The sequence below is a fragment of the Arctopsyche grandis genome, chromosome 1 (assembly GCF_051622035.1).
Source record: "Arctopsyche grandis isolate Sample6627 chromosome 1, ASM5162203v2, whole genome shotgun sequence".
NCBI lineage: Eukaryota > Metazoa > Arthropoda > Insecta > Trichoptera > Hydropsychidae > Arctopsyche > Arctopsyche grandis.
The window spans coordinates 32,423,647-32,441,732 of NC_135355.1; the positions used below are offsets into that span (position 1 = coordinate 32,423,647).

The 18,086-nt window shown below is 32.5% G+C and overlaps 1 protein-coding gene across 1 annotated transcript in view; it reads left to right on the plus strand.

The window, feature by feature from the left end:
• The first annotated feature begins 1,384 nt into the window (after nt 1-1,384).
• Nucleotides 1,385-18,086, plus strand: part of nAChRalpha4 (nicotinic acetylcholine receptor alpha4) — a 315,893-nt gene continuing 299,191 nt past the window's right edge. Inside the window, exons 1-2 of the mRNA XM_077428337.1 lie at nt 1,385-1,400; nt 5,829-6,010. Coding sequence (XP_077284463.1) covers nt 1,385-1,400; nt 5,829-6,010 — 198 coding nt within the window. The remainder of the gene's footprint in view (nt 1,401-5,828; nt 6,011-18,086) is intronic.

Genomic DNA, 18,086 nt, shown 5'->3' on the forward strand with positions numbered 1-18,086 from the left:
GTACTGCAGGGAAGCGTTATATGACCTGCCCTGTACATGATTCATTCAACCGACATCCTAACACGAAAGTTAACCTTTGGCCTATGACACACAGTGAGTTTGTCAACGAGTGAATCGCAAGCAGAGGCGGTTGAAAACGTGCACTTGATGAAATCAACCAATGCATATTAATATTGGAAGATAAAGCTGAACGAACTAAAATTAATCTAAATCAAATTTAAGATATCAACCTTTAGACTTTCATCAACGGGGTGAAAATTCCATAATTTCAGATATTTTGGCTGCTCCTCAATTCAAGGCTTACGTGGAGGTATCATATCAAGAAAAAATAAATAGATCATATCCGAATCAAACAGACGATGATTATTATTCCCAAATTTTCCAAATTCCCAGATTATTCCCAAAATTTTTGATAATATCCTTCACCGTTTGATTCTTTTGCAGTTCAAAAGATTGTTGTGTGATGAGCAGCATGGTTTTTCACCATGTCGTTCCACTACCACTAATCTTGCCTGCTTTTCATATTATACCATGTCTAAAGTTAACCGTGGACAACAAGTTGATGTAGCCTACTTTGACTTTCGTAAAGCATTTGATCTTGTCAATAATGATCAGATTAGCTGAAGTGGGCTTTTCTCCACGTCTTCTTAAACTCTTTGCTTCTTATCTTAGTGATAGGAAGCAATATGGTATTTATGAATCTCCTTCATTTTTTACGTGATCTGGTGTAACTCAGAGGTCCACCTTAGGCCCTTTACTATTTACAATAGTCATTAATAGCCTCCCTAAAGTACTACGAAATGCTTCATGTCTCTTGTTTGCAGACGACGTTAAACTATTCTTTGCTGTTAAGGATGCGAGGCAAGCCTATCTCCTTCAAGCAGATATTAACGCTGTTTTAGAGTTCAGTTCCAGTTTACGGCTTGAACTGAATACTAGTATATAACTCATAATGTGCCATTATGAGTTATGGACGTGCGAATTCACTCTATTGTCACGGATATTCCATTGTCGACTTGGGTATCACTTTTGATCCTCAATTCACCTTTCACAACCACATCAAGACAGTCGCCGACGTTTCCTTTCATCGACTTGGATTTGTCTTTGTCTTTTCTGTATGCGATTGTGTGGAATCCGCATGAAGCAAACTACTCTCTTATTATCGAAAAAGTGACAAAAGCATTTCTTCGTTTTCTTCATAAGAAAGAGTATGGGTACTACCCATATCTCTATCCTACTCCTTTCCTTTTGGGCATGCTTGGGTATAATTCCCTTGAACTTCAGAGAAACTTCTCGTTAATTCGTTTCGTTCTCCAGCTATTGCGTGGTAATACGTCATGCCCGTTGTTGCTGGAACAGTTGGGACTTTATGTCCCTAATAATTATGTGCGTGGTAGACATCATCATTTGATATTTGTACCTGCTGCTCGCACAGTCCTTTTTCGAATGGCTCCTATTCCAAGAGCTATTTGACTTCTCAATGAAATCGTTGCTGCCGTCCCTGAATGTGATATTTTCCACCTTGGGGAGCGTAGATTATCGGATGTTATTTTAACATATTTATCTGGTAACCTGCGCTCATCATTACTTTTTTAATTTGAATGTGATGTATGAGTGGAATCTTAATCTACTCTCTTCCATTTGGGCCTCGCTGTGATTTTAGTTTTTTTATTCATATTTTGTTTTATTTATTTTACTTTTTCTTTCTCCTTTGTACATTTTATGTACTATTTTAATTGTATTATTATTTTTCTTTTGTTACTTTTTTATTATTATTTTATTTTACCATGTTTTCTGCTTTTTAACTTTTCTGTTTTTTACTTATTTTACTTGTATTTATATCTTTGTTAAATGTAGGCCATTGTGGCGCATTAGGTTCTTTCTGTAATGCCACAATGGTCCAAAACTATTAATAAATAAAACAATAATAAATAAATCTATAAAATGGAATCAAATATACATACATAGCTCAATAGAAAATTTAATACGACTCAATAGAAGATCGGAGATCGAATTTAAGAAGCGTCAGCTAAAAAATTCGCCCAGGTTTTATTTCCCATCTAAAAAAGTTTTGTACTAAATTACCTTAATAAAAACGTTCAAATGAAAGCACAAACTTCTAAAGGGGTCTTGAAACTAAAATGACTTCCTTAAAGTACTCACAAACTATGATACTACGTACAAAGACATGCATATCGCGTCCTAAGAGCGTTTTAACTCCACGATTCGAGTAAATAGAGTTATTAATGCAGTTTTGTTCCAGTTTTCAAATTCTATCAAAGCACATTGCTAACTTATATTGCAATACAATGCACAAAAGTAAAAAGTTTGAACTTTAATTTTGAATCGCACATCAATTGCTTTCAAAATGTTAGTAGAGAATCAAAGCCAAAGGAGTTTATTATTAATGAAAAACATTTATGTAAATAAAGTATGTATGTATGTATGTACATTATGAAAAATAATTATTTTTGTATCCCGTCTTTAAAATATTGCCCCAAATAATTAAATTCATCACATGCTGTATAACATGAATTAAAAGACGTATCCTTATTTAATAAATATCAATAATAAATAATGAATAGTAGTAAAAAAAAATTGAAGAAGGAAAACATGAACATTTTCAATAAAAAAATAGACAGATTATTACATACATACTTTCGTTTGAAACTCTTTCTGATTCAGTTTTCAATTTTTCTGAATCACATTTCGATCTAGAGTCTTTTGTATACAAAATAAGTTTTCATTTCAATGCAGAATCTAAATCTTCGAAGACTTTTCAATTTTGGCAATTTATGGTACGATTTTATTGAAACTCTACGTATATTTTATCCTTTTTTGCTAGACACCGAATTCAAAGACACAAAAAAAGGAAAAGTGACTTTATTTAATTCTTTATACATATGAGCTGCTATTTTTGAAATTCATGTGAGTCCACTCTTCTTCATTTCGAGAAATATCTCGCAAAACATTAATTATAATGTTTTAGCATTTTCCAACATTTAAAAATACTGGTCGCCTGTTATGTGGTTTTTTCTGTTTTCCCGAGATTGTCGACATATCGAATTAAAAGAAGTGATATAAAATTGTGAATTAAATTAAACCGAAATAGTATTTTTGGAACTGAAAATTGGACTTCCGCCACTTTCAAATATAACGGCTTAAAGCTATATATATAATGTTTATATTAGATAGTGTGTAAAAAGTAACTGTTATTGTTGTTCAACTATAAAGCTTGTGATGTCAAGTAGTGGTGGCAAGTAGATGCTTCTGATAGCCAGCTGTCATCGCGTCGATCTGACAGTCAATTCCTCAGGCAGTATGTCGGAGACCTTTTGCTAACTTTGATTTGACCAAATCTTCGTATGTCGGTAAAATATTATAGCGTGGACATGTAGGGGGGACATGTTACAATATCAAGGCAATTGGAAGGGTAGAAATAGTTCAAAATCAGCTCGCAAATATAGCGACATGTATGCACATACATATACACAGTCAGTGAAACAAGTCAAAATTTTGTAAGAAAGCATCCATATTGTATAATACATAAAAAAATGAGCAGATATCAAATATCTTATATCGATTATTTTTACTTTATCTATGTACGTAGTAACAATAGATGAAGTTTTGTAATCATGTGAAAATACTTGTACTCGAGACTGATTCGAACTCAGAATCAGAATCACTGATCACGTTTTCATGATCTAGAAAAAATGTGTGTCTGTGTATTTTGGGGATTTTTTGAAGACCGTTATTCCTATCGAACTGAAACTTAGTATTGGGTACTAAAATTCTTATCGACACGACGCAAATTTTTAAGTTGACCGGAAACGGTTCCTCCGCTTATAAGTGTCCTCTTTTTATTAAGTTTTTGAATGCAATTATCTCTCAAACCGCTAACCGAATCAGACTGAATTTTGTGACCACACGATTTTTTCTACACCCCTAAATGTATCAAGCTGAAAATTTATATTTATATTCTTTATGTACTTACTTAGAGCTGATAAAGTTTTGGCCAGAATTTGTAAACCGGGAGTAGTATTTTTTTTAATAACAATATTTCGTTATTTTATTTTGACCGTTAAAATTATTTTTATTTTCTTAATATTTAATTTGTATAATACTGATAGTGATTTTAAGTAACGAAAAAATTTCGAACAAAATCCGACAGCCGGAAGTAGAACTTTTGTCTCGTGTAAGGTTTTCTACAAGTGCGCTTATATTCATCAAATACATAGATAAAGTCATGGGATGGTCAAATCCGAATTTTTTTGTATTGTCTTTAAACTTTTATGGTCTATTTTTCCCACTGAATATGAATAAGATAATGAAATATGTTTTTCTAATATATATATATATATATATAAGATATTTAATGTGTATAATACTGATAGTGATTTTAAGTAATAAATTTTTTTTTAACAAAATCCGACAACAGGAAGTATGTAGAACTTTTGTCTTGTGCAAGTTTCCATACATTTGCCCTCAATTTGTATAGATGCTGTCATAGCTATTAGTATTTCATAGTGCTGCCGGTATGTGTGAATGTGTCTTTACGGTTCAATATCGAATTCTGTTTTGCAACCTTCTTATATTCCTCAAATACATAGATAAAGTCATGGGTTGGTCACATCCGAATTCTTTCTTTTATATACAGTGATTTTTCATTTGAATGCAGACATTTTATATGGTAATTGAAGGCAAAATTTTACTGTTTTGACAGCATTTATTCAAAACCACAAAATATAAGAAAGCTGTACGGTATATTAGATTTTGCATTGGGATGGAAAAATGTACATATAAACTTTCCACATTTAGGGGTTGGGCGCATTTGAAATCGTACCCCTAGCGCAGCAGTAGAGTCTAGTTAGCGGTGGTCGAACTCGCCAGATCAGAAGGGTATTGTCATCGGGAGGCTGCGCCAGCTCGGGGGGGAGGGGGGCATGGGGGCGCCGGCCCCTGGGGCCCCCGACTGTCGCGAGGGGGGCGGAGCCGCCAGTCGCGCTGTGGCGTCCGCACCGTCGAGACGCCCGCACCCCATCAACCCTTAAAAGACCGGATGGCCGCACACGCACACCACCCCACCTAAAATTAAATTAAATTAAATAATAAAAAAAAAACAAAAAAAAAAACAATAAAAAAATAACAAAATAAAAAAAAAGTTTTACTTTGAGTAAATTTTTTTCTTCATCTGCGACATGTCGCGACGGGGTCTGGCCGACCCTGCGAGTTGTTCGCGATCGTACTGCGGATGCTTCGTCCACAAGGACCAAAGTCCTGAAGCAGTTACATAACCCTAACGTATAGAATGTGGAACCGACACAGACGGACCGTTAATGCTAAACTGGCCACCCGCTAAAAAACTTTAAACCCTACGCGTGCGCACGCACGCACGCACGCACAGTAACCAAAGTGAAACTAACAATAAGACAAAACCAAAAAAAAAAAAAAAGTTATGTAACCAACCACTAACTAATTGTGTATGAATTAATTTTATTTATAATTGAATTTAATTTCGAAAATAAAAAATTAAATAAATTATCATAGCTTCATAGGAAATTAAATCAATAGTAGTGAATCGGAATTGTGAATTACATATATTATTATATTATAAATACATAGATGAAAGAAATATATTAGCCGAACGGGCATACTTTCAAATAAATGAAAAAAAATAAAGCTATATTCTAAATGATGTATATAAAAGAAAACCCACGTAGATTTTAAACATATTTAATCTTACGCATAGTTGGTATTTTAAATTGTAAAAATGGAGGTGCCCTGGAGGTGGTGGCGCGCGAGATGCAACGATCCTCGTCCTTTTGCTTCGCTTGGCGTGTGGCTCGTGTGTGCCGTGCTGGTCCAGACGGCTGTAGCTGGCAATCCTGATGCCAAGAGGCTGTATGATGATCTTCTCAGCAATTACAACAAGCTGGTTAGACCCGTGATCAACACGACTGATGTGCTCAGGGTGTGCATCAAGCTCAAACTGTCGCAGCTCATCGACGTGGTCAGTATAACACAGTTCTATTTGTTTATTGAATTTTTAACATATGTACATCAACAAACGTAAAACATAGTTGTTAGCATTCAAAAATAGAACATACGTACCACATGTTGGTGTATAAAATACATTTGTCGCTGTACTAATCTTGATCTTAAAATTGAAGTTCCTCTAAAACAGTTATGTCGATGTGAGTTCAAAATTCTATAAAATGTAAAGTGTGGCCCGTTTGCAGATTTATCTGGACACACGCTCACTTTATGTATTTTCTCAAAAACTGTAGTACATAATAAGTCGACATTTATTTTCAATGCATTAATATAATACAAGGGTTCATATATTTTGAGATTTAAATACAAAGCCAGGAACCGGACGTTGTAGTTAACATTCGAAAATAATCAAGTTTGGATTACGGTTGATATATATTTGATTATCATATTCGTATTCAGTGGGAAAAAATATATCATAAAAGTTTCAAAGATGATACAAAAAAATTTGGATGTGACCAACCCATGACTATATCTATGTATTTGAGGAATATAAGACGGTCACAAAACAAAATTCGATAGTTAATCATACATACACGTTCACACACACACCGGTTATGAGAGCAAGCATTTTCGGTAAAAAATTGAGCGCAAACTTATACGAGACAAAAGATCTACTTCCGATTGTCGGATTTTGCTCGAAATTCAATATCAAGAAAATAAAAATAATTAAAAATAAATACTACTTCCAGTTTACAAATTCTGACCTAAACCTTACCAATTATGAACGAACGGTGTTCTAAAAATTCACTGATAAAACGTGATCAGTGATCGAATCAGTCAAAATCTCGAGTTCGAATTTTCGCATGATTACAAAACTTTATCTATTGTTACCACGTACATATGTATGTATGTACATAGATAAAGTGAAAATGGTCAAAATTAGTTAATCGACTAAATAAAGTTTCAAGTTCAAAAATAAAGACTATGTGCCAGTTTGTGGCAGTAAATTCTTGCAGTTTCTTATAGTTAAATAATTCAACTTTAATAATTGATTTAAAACCATGGTGGAGTGGAGCGGAAGTCTACTTTAAAAGCGTTTGTGAAATTGCGGGCGGCTCGATGGGTGACTTTGTTGCGCGACCAGATCAAATATTTGCAGTTGTATGGAGCATGCCACACCATGCACCAAGCTATAAAGTCACCCGACCAGCGAGATCGTTTGCCTTAAATGTACGGCGTTGAATTAAGGGGCGCCAAACTCGGTGATTAGTTGCCGGTGACTACATAGTGAAAAAAACTACGAACAAGTGTGACTGTATCGTCACGAATTGAAGTATGTATTGGTGACTGGATTCTTGGTAGCTTCTGGTTGCCCGAGTTGGGTGACCAACGGTGACCACGAGTAACTATGCATAGTCGTTCGCAAGTCACCTGGTGTAGTCGGGCTCTAACAGAACTGTATGATGCAGAGAAAATATCAAGATGTTCAGACATAAGTTTATTAGTCGTATAGCTTTTGACAAGAGTGAATCCGAAAGCACATTGGTTCTGGTCTGAATTGGCAGAAACAGAGCTCTGGAGCGAAATTCTGTCAGTCTCACGGGCACCTTTATCTTGAGACCAATCGGAATCTGTGGAATCTGTGGAATGTATGAAGATTTAAGAAATGGGTGAAGATACCCAATGATTTTTAAGAGAAGCAATTTCTTTTCACCCGAATACTCATCTTATATATAAAACCAAAACGGCATGTGTAATTCGTTTCTGATATGGCTGTTGTCAAAGTCGTTTCTGATTGGCTGGATTGGTCAAAGACGTTTGTGATTGGTCGGTTGTTAATTAATACACTTTTTTTCGAATCAAATAAATTTAATAAAAAAACAAATGAAGATTTTTTTCATGGTTTTCATTTAATTTCCATTTACCGAGCGAAGCCGGGTAGTACTACTAGTATCATAAGCATAAATTATAAGGATCAAAGCAGATTATGTTTAATTATCAGCTCCTTTGCATGAGATAAGTGATAGTATGTTTTTATTTATACAATAATGAAATAATGAATTTGATCGCAAGTCTGTTTAGACAGAGTAAAATCAGAATATTTTGAAAATGTCTCAAAGTTTTTATAAAATAACACCAAACTTTATATTGTACTTTAATGACATCTTTAGGTTGAATTTTCATTCAACGTCAAGTTTAATATGCACGTTTATTTATTTATTGGTTCAAACAAAGAATGCTTTTTAACAGAGCAATTCTTGCATTGTATAATGCAATAAAAATTTGCTATTAAAATCTTCATCATCTACAGCTGGATGAAGGCCTCTCCAACACACCTCCACTCGTCTATGTCTTGCGCAACTCTCATCATCCATCTCACTCCACACATTTTCCCAATTTCGTCTACCCATCTTCCCTGCAGTCTTCCTTTTACCCTTTTGCATTCTGCCGGGTAACTTTTAGCACTTATTGTGTCCACCTTTCATCCATTCTTCTTTTAGCCACGTGGCCCGCACATTGCCATTTCAATCCCTTTACTCTATCCACTTTGTCCACTATCCTTGTCATACTTATCACCCACGTGTCCTGCCTTTCCTCGTTTTTCCAATCATACAGCGTTCCATACTTCCATAATTAAAATACGATATTAAAAATGTATTTATAATACATCGTTCGTGACCGTTCGTGTTTTAAAAACCGCACTCGTATGCTAAATAAAATTTAATTAAAACCCATTCAATGCAATACATAAATATTCTCAGTCCCATACGAATGGAGAGAAAGAGAGAGCGTGCACTTTTAAAATTTACATACCAAATTCATTTCGAATGCAGAATATGCATCGGCATTTTATGACCATGCACGTGGAATAAAACAACAGGCCCGGCCAAGTTTGGCCTTATAATACGACAATGATAATAATAATAGCAAAAATAGAGTCTTATCAGATCGTGGGTTGTACTTTGGCTTTATATGTGAAAATATTACGTTTTGTACGAGAGTGCACGATGTAGTAGTCCCATAAAACCTTTCGCGGTTAACCGTGAATCTAGTTTATGGCAAACCGCAGTACATGTCTTGGGTTCGGGCGATTAAGTCGAGTCGAAATTGTGAGTCGTATATGAGGATTATTTTTCAGCGGTCTGAAAGTGGTGTGTTAAGGGACAAAAGGTCGAAAACTCAAGTATTATTATGTACAGGTGGAGTTCGCTATTGAAGTCTACCTTTACGATGCATTTGTATACAAGTGTATTTTAATAGTAAATTGTTCCATTTGAAGCAATGTATTGAATTGGTAAAAGAAAAATGATATTTAATTATATATAATTAATTTTTAAATTTCTATTATATATGTATGTATGTATGTACATATGTACATATATGTCACAGTGAACGTTTCTTAAATATCTATGTAATTACATTTTCACTGGGTATAGTTATATTTTCTTTACGGGAACTACATATTAACTGGCCTCTATTAATGAAATTATAATTTTTGACAGTTGGATGATAAGAAAATGCCATTATTTTAAGATTGTTTAAGATTATTGTGAGTGCGTCGCTGACACGAATCATCATAATATTTTAGCGGCCAACACTATTTTAATGTAAAGTATGTATGTATATACATAGGTACACCAGTAGCCCAAAATATTTATGATCTATTGAAGTTCCTAAATAGATAATGAAAAATCGGAATTTCGGATAATATATACATATATACATATATTATAAAATAAAAATCTAAATTCTCAATATGCAAATTTGAATTAAAACTCTTATTACGTTTTGTTTTTCGGTTGATATGAATATTTAATTCATAAAACAGTTTTCTATTGTTAAATATGTTTGTAAAAGATGAATTTTTTTTTGTAATTCGAAAAAAAAATGTTTTTTTTTTAACTCAAAGTCAATCAAATTATAATATTGTTTTAAATAGTGTTATATTTTGAAAATAGAGCCGTCAAAAAACAATAAATGTTTTCGACAAACTGGATAATGGACCGGAGAAGTGCCGATACCTAGCGTTTGAGATTCGCCCAAGTTTTAGACTTTTTTCATTACTTAAAAATTAAAAAAAGTCCTATGTGAGCTTCTATGTATTAGTGTGAATTTATTACATTATAAAAATAATTAAAAACGAATTCTTAATGAAACAGAACGCATTTTCCATTATAAACTGTTTCCAAATTCAAAATATATGTATACATACATACATAATAAAATCCATTACTTTTTTCTTAAAAATAATTGACGTTAATACTCATAGAAGATGTAAAATAAATTATATTTTAAATATATATAAACGTGATTTGGTAAAGAGGTAAGTTGAATAATTAAAGTATCACATTATACTTTAAAACGAAAAGAGTAAGCGTCAACTACTTCTTTTTTTCACCCGCCTTCGAAAAATCATAAAATCTATGGGAGAAACAGGAATCATAAGAATCCCGAGCATGAACGTATTGTTCGGAAAATGGGAAAAGTTGAACGTGTGTCGGGGAAAATTCGAGAATAGTAACGACCAGCCGACCGACCAGCCGAGACAGAGAAAAGCCAGATAGATACATACCGCCGAAAGCGTTGAATTGTGATCAGTTACATACATATATGGACCATATATATATGTACATACATACATATAATATAATAGTAAACTCAGCACAATTCATATAGAGATTACACCCGGCATGTGACAAATCGGCAATTTCGCACGAACGAGCTCGTAATAAAGACCACTTCATACGCTCAATAGTATTACCCACATCTTCTATATAGAAGTATATGTATGTATATGTTGATTCTTGGAACATTATAAACTGTTGCAGCAGTCAACGAGATTACAAAGTCAAAGATAGTTCAATTAGTTCCATTCATTACTTGGAAGTGAATGCAAATTGCATATTTAGGTGGCGTCAATTAATTTGTAGCGAGTGCATCTTCTTTTGCATTGGAGAAAGCTTTCTTCGGAAGCTGTGGAAAGGCTTAGTCGGCGAGAAGAAAAGCTCGCTCGCTTCTGAAGACGTTTTTAATTGGAGAGCTCAAGTGGTGAAAAGAAAAGTGTAGCGTATTGTTTCAGCGTCGCAGCTTCTGTGCGTTTGCATCTCCTGGCACATTTTTAAATACACTCGCGGGGGAAATTGTCATTAAGGTTACTTCAAACGCTATATTTCAAAATGAATGTTCCAGATATTTTAAAATGTATATAATTTTTATAATGACCTATTTTGACGCAATATGTCAAGTCTTACGTTAACAGGCCATTTTGGCCTGCTTATGTTTCTTGAAATTCGTAATTTATTATATTCAAACTCAAACTTTATACCCAAGGTAGCTCTTAGTGACTTTTGTTTTTGAATTAATCATAGGAATATGGGAAGTTAATCATAGAGAATTTGGGAAGTTAATCATAGGGAATATGGGAAGTTAATCATAATATTAATCATAGGAATATCACAGCGCGCTTTGTATGGAGACTTTCGTTGGAAAACGGTGACTTTGGATTATCGTTTATAAGTGAAAACTTAACATAATCAACACAACTACAAATAAATAGGTAAATATTAAGCTTTTATATATTTAAAAATATATGAAAAAATCAAAACCATTCTCGAAAAGTAGATACATATATGAAAAAAATACACGTTTTTGAAATTTTTGTCGAGATACATTCATTGGTTGGAGGCACAATAGCACATTGTTTAAAATCAATGAAATTTTTATTTAACATTATTTTGATGCAACAAAAGTTTTCCACTAGATCTATTGAAGGAAATCTAAGATTCACGTTTTCAATCCAGCTGAATATGTATGCACAATGGGAAAGATATAATCGATAGTTCTAAACATTTTAGCATTTATATATCTATACTTATATAGTAATAATAAACGTTGAATTGAGATAAAAGGTTACTTTTATAAGATTTGAAGCACTTGTACTTCCTTTTATATAATAACTTAATATTCTAATTATATAAAATGTTTGTACATATTTATAGCTAGAAATACTCTAGCCTTAGAGTATTTTCTAAGAATTAATAAAATTTTATATAGTTTATTTGTTTCAAAGGTTTTTATAATTTGTTTCTTTTGTATCAAATTTTTATTAGATACAGCCGAGTAGTATAAGAAGTTACATGGAGTATGTACATATCACAATTTTATATTAAATATTTGCTATATTGGCTTAAAATTAATTTAATATACCCGACACAAAAGAAAAGCACTATGGGTGATTTTAATTTTGATTTACATACATTGATCAAATATACATAAATAGCTATTTTCAACTTTAGAATTTGATCATTTGAAATCTGTATAAACCATATTAAAGTATCAACTATATATAAATTCATTTATACAGATACATTTATGTATATACATGTGCTTAAATTAATTATATTCGTATATTATGCAAATTTTATCATGACACTTATGTTTATTACTATCCCAAAAAATGGCTATTGATTCTTGAATTATTGACAGTAAAATTTCTAGCAACTATATGAGCATAGATGTATAATATTAAATTAGTTCTCGTTAATATACTATTAAATTAATATATATTAATATATAGTTAAATATATTATAAAATTAAATTAGTCGAAAATTTTTAATTTTGCTGGTATAGTGATAAAATTTTTCAATCAAACGACCATCTGTCATATTACCCGCGATGAAATTTCCATGGATCATTTGGCCGCGTGCGAATTCACACGCACATTTTGCAAACCTTCATAATATTTATATATGTACGTATGTAGATTTGAAACGAGATGGATGAAGGTTTGCACTGATACGATCTTTTAATATTTTTAAAATAAAATCAGTATTCAATCTGCGTACGACCCCTTCGTAATCGACTTGCGGAAGTAAAAAATAAAAAATCTCCGACAAACTCCTCCAGCGTGAAGATGAAAAACGAAGTGACGACATAATATCAGTGAAGTAAATCTGGCCAAGTTGAATAATGTAATGTAATGTACCACCAAAGCCGATGAAAAATTTACTTCCAGCCGCTAGCTCACCCACTCAAAGTGAAGTTGCTCGAGAAGTGTGACGGTAAGCATACTTATGTACACCACGTACTCTCCTATCTATATAGGTACTAACTGGGTATATACTATACAGGTTTTTCCGAAAGAACGTATCGCACCTTCGTACTTGCCACTGAGATTCAAACCCTTTTCCGATAGATACAACTTTGTCCAAGCCGTTCTACTGCATAAAATATACATACATAGATGTAAGCTTCCAGAAAAAGCGCTGTTGAGATACCTGATGCTGTCTCGTAACCAGCCAATATACACAAGAACAACTTTTGAACGCAATTACTCAAAGAATTCCATATTAAATTTAAATACATTAAGAAAGTAATTAGCAATTATATCAAAAGTAATAAAAATACTATTGCGCTATTTTGGACTGTGACTGTATTATGTGTGAAGAAAGTTTTCTTCGTTTCAAATTTGCTATTTTGACGCCCTGGTTGTGTGGGTGAAATGGTTTCAGGAGAAAAGGGAGGGGATCTCCGTAATAAGGAGTAATAAAATAGATGAAACTTTTTTGGCCGCGCATAATGAAAAGATTTTATCTGCAATTTGGCTGAGGTATAGCGTACGTGCGCAGAGATACGATGAAAACTGAAAGAACACTTGTGCTAGAGACTTTCTCGTTTAGGTATGTATGAGTATTATATGTACATACATGTGGGTATGTCTATAATAAGTGTGCAGTGAAAGAGAGAAAGACAATGGTTAAACCTTCTCTGTAAAGTTTTATCGAGGTAAAAATAGTGTAATCGTGTACAGTATATAGTAAGAAGTTGGTAGTCGTAAAATAGTTTGCCAAAGAAGAGCTTACTTTATTTATCCTTGTAGCTATTTACTCCGGTTTAACGCCTGGTAATCTTGAAATAGATTGTATACTATATATATACATATATATATATATATATATATATATATATATATATATATATATATTTATATATATATATATATATATATATATATATATATATATATATATATATATATATATATATATATATATATATATATATATATATATATATATGTATATATATATAAATGTAACTATAGGTTTTCGTCTTGAAACCTGCAACCTGCGGCAGTAAACTACATACAGTTGGTGCTCGCTTATTTGATTTATTATATTACGTGGAAAACTTGGATTTTTCCGAATAACAAGGTGTATGTTTAGAAAATTTCTGTATTAGAACACATTGACAAACTCCAAAGAAGAAAATAATATAATAAATATTTCAATTTTCTAACTCACTGTACGGAAAATTATAAGTATAAAAATTTTCTATAATATTTTACAGCATATTATTATTTTTATATTTATTTTTGCAACAGAATATAAAATAATGCAATTTGTGAATTAATTCTATTGATACTCAAGTTGAAATTATTGAGTATCAATACAATTTATGAGCTAGGCAAAATTTATTGTAGTTTTGCTATAAAAAATACTATTAAAATTTTTAATCAGCTTTTTTTCTAACATATACTACATACATATACATATACTACATACATGTATCTATGATGAATTTACAGATTTTATTTGAAATTTTTTCTGTATATTATATGAATCCTCCCTAAAAATAGCGCTTGGTACTTATTCCATCAATCCTTTTTAATTTTTTTCAATCAAAAGAGATTTTAAAACTTCCACCTATCAAAACGCACACGAAATAGTTACGCAATAAATCCATTTGAATAAAAACCCACAGAAATAATATTATACATATATATGTATGTACATACATATTTATATAGTTTTATGCCTCATTTCTGAGGATCGTGAATAATGTGACGTTTTCGTTCAAATTAGTTATCTCGAGAAAATTCTGCAGATTCAAAAATTCAAAATACAAAATTCAATAGATTCTACGGAAATAATAAATTTGAAAATTATTGTTTACAATTATATCTTTTTGGTCACTATGTAAATAGCTATGAATTTATTTTATTATATTTTTTTCCTTACGTACATTTTTGTGTGCCATTTTTCTTTTGTTCAGTGTGAAACTAAGAATAAGACTTGAGGATTTTATTTATTCTTTTATTTGATCTTTTCATCTTTGTTCAATTTTATGTACTATTTTCCTTTTATTATTATTTTTTTTTTTACTTAATCTGTACGTGTAGTAACAAGAGATGAAGTTTTGTGATCATACGAAAATTCAAACTCGAGATTTTGACTGATTCGAATTCAGAATCGATCACTGATCACGTTTTCATGATCTAGAAAAAATGTGTGTGTGTGTGTACGCGGGTGTTTGTCTGTATGTGTGTCTGTGTATTTTAGGGATTTTTGATTACCGTTAGTCCTATTAAACTGAAACTTAATATCGGTTACTAAAATTCTTATTGACATGACGTAAATTTTTTTCAAATTTATAAGTCGATCGGAAATGGTACCATCACTTAATAGGTGTCATCTTTTTTTACGTTTTTGAACTCAATTATCTCCCAAACCGCTAACTGAATCGGATTGATTTTTTTTTACATGTAATAGAAATTATAATCTATATAACTTAATATTTTTACCTGAACCGGAAGTAGTACTTATACTCTAGAGAAGGTTTTTTATGTTTTTCTCAGAAACCTATTGATTTATTGAACTGAAATCTCATATCTATGTAGAAGTTCAAGCGTAATACCAAGCTATGTATAAAATTTGGTAAGCATTTATCAACCGGAAGTGGCAGTTTACTCTTGTTTTGGCATGTTTTTCTGCTTTTACATTTTTTATCTTATTTTATGTATTTTACTTTGTTTAATTTTTTGTTTTTCTTCTCTTTTTCAAATATAGGCCATTGTGGCGCATTAGGTTCTTCCTGTAATTCCACAATGGTCCAAAACTATAAATAAATAAATTATGTACATATGTATTTACCTACTCATTTTGAAAAAGATATTACATGTCGATACAACGGTTCAAAGGAAGATTACAAAGATTCCTTCTGAACTAATTCAATTTCTTATAACGAAAGATTGAAAACAATGAATCTCACTACACTGGAGACGAGAAGAATAAGAGGCGACTTAATCAAAGTTTTTAAAATACTAAATAATCATTATAAATGTCAAATGTCCAATCTTATTACATTCAACGAAAACACTCACCTCAGAGGTCACTCGCTTAGACTCCAAAAAGAAAAATAGCCAGCAGCGTGGCTCGGTCGTTAAGCTTCTGCTTAACACTGAGAGGCGCCGAGTTCGATCCCTTGAGCTGACCTCGATTGAAAAGAATTTTTCTGAGTATATCTGTAATGCTGCTGGTCAGACCAGGATTTGTGACTCCTGGTTGATCGTTTCCTATCAGAGTTTGCCAATTTTCTCTGATTTCATTGTTGAAACGATTCCCGATTAAAAATTGGCTAAAAATTCTTCCTACCCACTATGACACCACTATTTGAGTATGATTAATGTAAATATTACAATAAAAATGTATGTACAATTCATAGATGTCTCGTTAATTGTCGAGTTTAAGTCAGTGTCTCGTAATTTAGCGACTTATATAATAAAATAAAAAAATGCTGTATTGTTTGTAATTTGGCCAGGAAGGCGCATTGGGGTTTACCTGTAATGCCTTCCTGGTATGAAATAAAAAAATAAAAAATAAAAAAAAAATCTAATAAATTGATCAGAGATTCCTTCTTTTGAAACAGATTAGTTTCAGCTTGGAATAGTCTTCCCAATGATTTCTGACAACCTTAATATTTTAAATACCTCCTTTATGTTTCACTTACGATTACAATTCAGGAAAAAATTTGCCAATCGTTTTCATACTTTGCCATATTGCTCATTTTGGTCATCAATATAAGTAAATGGATCCTCCGCCATTATGAAGGTGCAAAAATATCGTGTAAGACGCTTTTGAAATTGGAATTTCTGAAAAGTGCCTGACGTCTACCCAGTTTTTAGTTTAAACATAGTTAAGAATAAGCTTGATGTATATCTTAAACTTAAACGATTTTTGTAATTTCTTTTTTCCCAATATCTTATTTCTGTTTCTTGTTAACTTTTTTTTCTCTCTTATTTTTTTATTTTTTTTTATATTTATATAATTTTTTTTTATTTACTTAATATTCTCATTTTGAATATATTTTACTTTTTTCCCATTTAATTTACAAATATGTATAAACAAATCCCCTTAGGTCTATCGGCTTTGCCGCCTCTCCCAAGTATGTAAAATAAATAAAATAAATACATATATATATATTGAAAAAAAAATATACACACATCAGTAGTCGTCATTTAATGTAAAGACGGATTAATAGGCGTTTAACGTGCAGTGAAAAAAATATACGATCGAAAATAAATCTGCGTGGGTAGAGATTAGGAGGATGGGGGTGCCACTGTTCCCGTGTCGCCGTTCGCTTCTAAATAAAGCGCCGCACATAAATCACCCCTTCCAACCCCCCGATGCGAAAACAAATAAATAAATAAATAAATAAGACACGTCACGGACGACGTGGAGTACCTCGCGGGGGTGCGCAGGGAAAGGATACGGCGGGGCAGGTGGCTTTCATTATTAACTTTTATTTTGCACTTACGCTAGTCGAGGAGACGAACAACCACCCCATCCCCGTCGCCACGCTCTCCCCCGTCGCCGTATGAATAATGTATGGCGTTGCTTATCCTCTTGGTTGTCTCGCGCGCGCGCGCTTTTGTGCATAATTGAACCGGGACTTCAGCTGCGAAACGCAACGAAACGAAACCATTCATTCGACGGTTTACTTTTGATTGGTTTCCAAATTGAAGGGCTCCCCGAGTCTGGGCACGTGAGCTGTTCATGTTTGTGCAAAATCGGATGTGTGTTATCCTTTCCTTCTGTGCAAAGAACGGACTCAAATATTTGACCTTGCATTTTCTAAAAAATAAACTACCACTTCCAGTTGACGGATGCTCACCAAATTTTATATACAACTTGGTATCAAGCTAAAACTTCCAGATATGAAATTTCAATTCAATAAAGCGAAGGGTTTCTGAGAAAAACATAAGAATCGTTGATTCTGTAGAGTAAAAGTACACCCCCTTGGGGTAAAATAT